Source organism: Phocoena sinus, chromosome 1 (genome assembly GCF_008692025.1).
Source record: "Phocoena sinus isolate mPhoSin1 chromosome 1, mPhoSin1.pri, whole genome shotgun sequence".
In the NCBI taxonomy this organism is placed as follows: Eukaryota; Metazoa; Chordata; class Mammalia; order Artiodactyla; family Phocoenidae; genus Phocoena; species Phocoena sinus.
Window position 1 is genome coordinate 64,635,375 of NC_045763.1, and position 5,916 is coordinate 64,641,290.

Consider the following 5,916-nt stretch of genomic DNA (forward strand, 5'->3'; position numbering starts at 1 on the left):
TCCCCATGAATGGTCATTTATCCAATTTTTATCCTTTTTTCCTGGTTCACTAAAAGAAATCTTAAGGGGATGGCACCATTTAGTACATTCAGGCCTATAAGTTAAGGGGTTGGTTGGGTGTGTATAATTGGCTGTCACCTTAATAAAGTCCCAGCCAGAGGTGGGCTTCCAATAGGTGTCTCCTGTGTTTTCACATCCCCAGCTTTTACAATAAAAATGTTCTTTTCCCCCACATTGATAATTTAGGGACCTATGGCAATGAGATCCTGGGCATACATAAAAGGTAGGGTTGCTAAGTTTCTGTCGCGTACCCGAGTTTTGGCAGCCGTATTGGCCGGCCCGACCGGGTATGGATGGGGCATTTTGACGATCATGGGAGTGTGCTGTGTCCCAATTGGGAGCTCCTATAGCTAATTTACAGACATCGGGGAAAAGGTCTGGCCACCAGGTCCAAGGAGCAGCAGTATGGCTAACAGACCATATTACATCTCCAGTTTGGGAAATTACCTGCCAGGTTAAACGCTGGAGCAGGTGAGGACTAAAATTACTCACAGTCAGTAGGGGTAACAAAGTTAAAGTTATAAGTCTGATGAACGCAGAAGCTTGAGCTTGAGCGGGTTGCTGGTCTTTTGGGCTCGCCATTCCGATGTTGCAGATGCTGGTGCGGCCTTCACGTGTGAAGCGTGGATCCACGCAGCGATGCCGTCTACCTTTATAGCCGTGGGGGTGGTGAGCAGGACAATGTATGGTCCTTTCCACCGAGGCTCTAGAGTCTGGGTTCAGTGCCGACGGACGTACACGGAATCTCCGACTTGGAAGGGATGAGACTCTGCTGGTGTTCCTGGTCGGTAAGCTTCTGCCAGCTGGAACCACACCTCCTTTTGGACCAACTGGAGTCCCAACAGCCTAGCATATAAGTCAGTGTTATTCTGGCAGTCAGGACTTATTTTCTCCCTTAGCGTAAAAAGAGGAGGTGGGGCCCCGTATAGTATTTCAAATGGAGTAAAGTGATAGCGGGAGGGGGTATTTCTAGCCCGGAACAGGGCTAAGGGAAGGAGCACCATCCAATCTGTACCGCCAGTCTCTATGGACAATTTAGTTAGGGTCTCTTTTAGAGTTCTATTCATTCTCTCTACCTGTCCTGAACTCTGGGGTCTATAGGCACAATGTAATTTCCAATCAGTCCCCAGGTATTTGGCCACACCCTGACTTACCTGGGCGACGAAGGCGGGACCATTATCTGATCCTATTACCTTTGGTGCCCCAAACCGGGGGAAAATTTCTTCTAAGATCTTTTTGGCCACCACAGTAGCTGTCTCCTTCTTCGTCGGGAAAGCTTCTACCCATCCTGAGAAGGTATCTATAAAAACTAGAAGATACATTTTACCGTACCTTCCAGGGCGTATTTCAGTGAAGTCGACCTCCCAATAGGCTCCTGGGCGGTCTCCTCTGAGCCTTTTTCTGACCTCAAGTTTTCCTTTATGGGAGTTTACCTGTTGGCATGGAATGCACTCTCGTGCAATCTGCTCAGCTAATTTAGTTAGTCCAGGGGTATCATAACCTGTCTTGTGTAGTAGGGACACCATCTTTTTGGTTCCCAAGTGTATCCATCTGTGAATCTGTTGTAGCATGGATTTTGCTTGTTGAGGAGATAATGTTCCTTTAGTTATGGCTGGGGTAATTGTTCCCCTATCATTTGGTTTCCCAGGACTCTCATCTGATAGTTCTAGTATGATTTCCCGTAGAGCCACTTCTCGTGCCACCCTATCTGCCATGTTGTTGCCTCTTGTCACCGGGGTATTGTCCTTCTGGTGTCCGGGGCAATGAATGATGCTGACTTTAGTGGGGAGCATGAGGGCAGCTAGCAGTGCCACTATTTCTTCTTTGTTTTTAATTTCTTTGCCCGCCGAGGTAAGCAACCCTCTTTGTTGGTAAATGGCCCCATGGACATGGGCGGTAGCAAATGCGTACCTACTGTCCGTATAGATGTTTACCTTTTTGTTTTCTGCTAGTTCCAATGCTCTAGTCATGGCGATTAGTTCAGCCCGTTGGGCCGATGTCCCTTGCGGTAATGCGGCTGCCCAGATGACCTCTTTCCCGTCTACCACGGCTGCTCCCGCCCGACGCTTACCTTCCTCTAGGAAACTGCTTCCGTCAGTAAACCAGGTAACGTCGGCGTTGGGGAGGGGCTGATCCATCAAGTCTGGTCTGCTACCGTGTGCTGCAGCCAGTACTTCCTGACAATCATGGATGACGGTAGTGCTTTCCAGGTCAGGGTCGGGTAACAAGGTGGCCGGGTTGAGTCCTGTGGCTGATGTAAACTTAATACGATCTGAATTTAACAGCAGGGCTTGGTAATGAGTCATTCTGGCATTTGTTAGCCATCTGTCGGGTGGCTGGCGAATCACACTTTCTAATGCATGGGGGGCTGTTATCGTTAAGTTCTGCCCCAAAGTCAGTTTGTCAGCATCTTTGACCAAGGCGGCCACTGCGGCAATTATTTTTAAGCAGGCGGGCCATCCTGCTGCCACAGGATCCAATTTCTTTGATAGGTACGCAACTGGGCGGTTCCAGGGGCCCAGTTTCTGAGTTAATACTCCCTTTGCAATACCTTTATTCTCGGCCACGTACAGATGAAAAGGCTTAGTAATATCTGGTAGCCCCAAAGCTGGGGCTGATAGCAGGGCTCATTTAATTTGGTCAAAAGCCCGTTGTTCTTTATCCCCCCAAGCAAAAGGAATGCCATTTTTGGTCAGAGGATATAGAGGGGCTGCTAATTCAGCAAACCCCGGAATCCATAGCCTACAAAATCCGGCCGTCCCCAAAAATTCCCTAACTTGTTTGGGACTCTTGGGGGCCGGTATCCGGGCAACGGTGTCTTTCCTGCTTTCCGAAAGCCATCTCTGTCCTCCTTTTAACAAGTACCCCAGGTAACTAACCTGTCGTTGACATATTTGTGCTTTCTTTGCTGAAGCCCGATATCCCAATGTTCCCAGTTCTGTTAAAAGCCTCTCAGTTCCCTTGATGCAGTCCTCTTGGGTTTCAGCAGCTAAAAGAATATCATCGACATATTGAAGTAGAGTTACCTGGGGATTGGATTCTCTATAAGATGCCAAATCCTGGTGGAGAGCCTCATCAAAAATGGTGGGGGAGTTCTTGAATCCTTGTGACAGGCGAGTCCATGTCAGCTGGCCTGACATCCCAGAGGCTGGATCCTTCCACTCGAAGGCAAAGTAAGGCTGACTGAGAGAAGAAAGTCTCAGGCAGAAGAAAGCATCTTTAAGATCCAAAACAGTGTACCAAGTATGCTGAGGTGGAAGAGTACTTAAGAGATTGTAGGGGTTGGGTACCGTGGGGTGGAGGTCCATTACCCGCTTATTTACCTCTCGTAGGTCTTGTACCGGCCGGTAATTATTAGTTCCTGGCTTTTTGACTGGCAAAAGAGGGTATTCCATGCAGATTGGCATCTTACCAGGATCCCTAATTCCAGCAACCTTTGTATTTGAGGACGGATGCCATCTCGGGCTTCTTTACTCATGGGGTATTGACGGATCGTCACTGGGGTGGCGGTTGTTTTAAGTTCTACCACCACGGGGGGGCGATATTTTGCCATTCCCATACCGGCAGTTTCCTGCCCAAGCCTGTGGAAACCTGGTCATCCAATCCTGCATGTCAACTTGTGGAGGCGAGGGTGTTTCATATATCCTATGTTCATCTTCCAGCTTCATGGTCAAAATTTGGAGTAATCTCCCTTGGTTGTCAGTTTTGGTGGGCCCTTCTGGTTGAAAGTGGATCTGGGCCCCCACCTTAGAGAGTAAATCTCTGCCTAGCAGAGGGTATGGGCACTCAGGTATGACCAAGAATGAGTGGGTTACTCGTCCCACCCCAAGATCTACTGTCCTTCGTGTGGTCCATGAGTACTGCTTATTTCCTGTAGCCCCCTGGACCCATGACCTTTTAGTTGAAAGGGGGCCCTTTGAGTGGAGGAGGACTGAGTGCTGGGCTCCGGTGTCCACCAAGAACTGGACAGGTTCCCCCTCCACTTTAAGAGTTACCCTGGGCTCGGGGAGAGGGTCTGAGCCCTGACTTCCCTAATCTTCCTCTTCCAATGTTAAGATTTTATCTCTGGTTGGCCTTCCCCCGTTCCTTTTTTTAGGGCATTCTCTTGCCCAATGACCTTTTTCTTTACAGTAGGCACATTGGTCCTTGTCTAATGGCCGCCTTCTATCCGTTGTTCGCCCTTCCTGTCTATTTCTGTCTCTAATGTTTCCTCCTCTGACTACAGTGGCCAGTATCTTACTCAAATGTCTTTCTTGCCTCTTATCTTGTCTTACCTCACGAGCCTCTTGTTCCTTCTGCTTTCTTTCTTCCCTTTCTTCTTCTGTCTCCCTCTTATTATATACCTTATCTGCCTCTTTTACTAAGTCCTGAAGGGAGAAACCTTGTAGGCCATCCAGCCTTTGTAACTTCTTTCTAATATCAGGGGCCGCCTGGTCAATAAAGGCCATTGCTATGGTGGCCTTATGTTCCTCAGAAGTTGGATCATAAGGAGTGAATCGTCTAAAAGCCTCCATTAAGCGTTCTAGGAACACGGTTGGCGATTCCTGGGGCCCCTGAGTTACCTCTCTTACCTTAGCCAAATTCGTGGGGCGCCTGGCCGCTCCATGGAGACCCGCCACCAGAGCCTGGCGATACATTTTCAGGTGCTCCTTACCTTCCGGGGTATTAAAGTCCCAATTCGGCCTGACGAGTGGAAACCCGGCATCAATCTCGTTAGGCAACTGGGTAGGTTGTCCATTGGCGCCTAACACATTCTTTCTAGCCTCCAGGAGAACCCGTTGCCTCTCCTCAGTTGTGAGGAGAGTCTGGAGGAGCTGTTGACAATCATCCCAGGTGGGTTGGTGGGAGAAGACAAGAGACTCTATTAGAGCAGTAAGAGCCTGTGGATTTTCAGAGAAAGTAGGGTTATGCATCTTCCAGTTATAAAGATCTGCAGAGGAAAAGGGCCAGTATTGAAGGGGCCTATTCCCGTGGTTATCGGGGGGGCCATATTCTCTAAGGGGTAAAGCAGTGGAATCCGGGGAAACAGCCCTCCGGCTTCTGGTGCCCGCCGAGGGACCCCCCCTTTCCGCCATAACAGGTGGCCCTACTGGTGTGGAGGGTTGTGAAGCTGGGGGTCCTAGGGGCGGCATGGGATTTAGGGCCGGAGGATAAGGAGGTGGGGGATCTAGAAGAAGCAAATCAGACTGCAGGTCAGGATATATCGCCTTTGGCGGGTCCGGGGCAGCAGGTGACTTTTCCGTGTCTGGGGTTTTCTTCAGGGTCAATATCTCCGATTGTGCTGGAGCGCATGCAGACATGCCTGTTGAGGAAACAAAGGGCCGGACCCACGGAGGCGGGGAGAGAACTAGATCTTCCCAGACCAGAATATATGGTATCTGGTCTGGGTGTCCGTGGGGTCCTGTATTAAAGACCCTAGACTTGACTGGCCCGACCTTATCTAACAAAAAAGATCCTTCGGGTGGCCACCCTGTCTGAAATGTAGGCCACTCAGAGGTACACAGCGTTTGCCATTTTCCTTTCCTTACTTCTACTGAAAGGTTGTGGGCCCTAGCCCTAACTTCGGTCCAGTGGCTTAGGGTGAGAGAAAGAGGAGTCGTCATAGTTTGTCCCATTGTCGTCCGTCAAAAGAAAGATAATAGTACAGAAAAACAATAAAATTTCAAAAGACACACATTGATATTGCCGCCGCGAACTTAAAACCGAAACCAACTCAAATTCAGATGGCAGCTTATATAACCTGCCAGAACCAGATGAAGGGGAGACAAAATTTGTTTCTCCTTCCAGATGGACCACCAGGGCGTCCCCTGGGGCCCGTGGACACCAGCTATCGGCACGTCTGCCTAGCCAGGAGTC

At 49.5% G+C, this 5,916-nt stretch overlaps 1 protein-coding gene across 1 annotated transcript; it reads right to left on the reverse strand.

Moving 5' to 3' along the window:
- Positions 1 to 605: 605 nt before the first annotated feature.
- Positions 606 to 5,675, reverse strand: LOC116750896 (the record flags this gene model as incomplete). Its single annotated transcript, XM_032626577.1, is given in 3 exon segments — positions 606 to 3,448; positions 3,451 to 3,631; positions 3,633 to 5,675. Coding segments are annotated over 3 exon segments (5,067 nt in total), but the record flags the coding sequence as incomplete, so codon positions are not given.
- Positions 5,676 to 5,916: the final 241 nt, after the last annotated feature.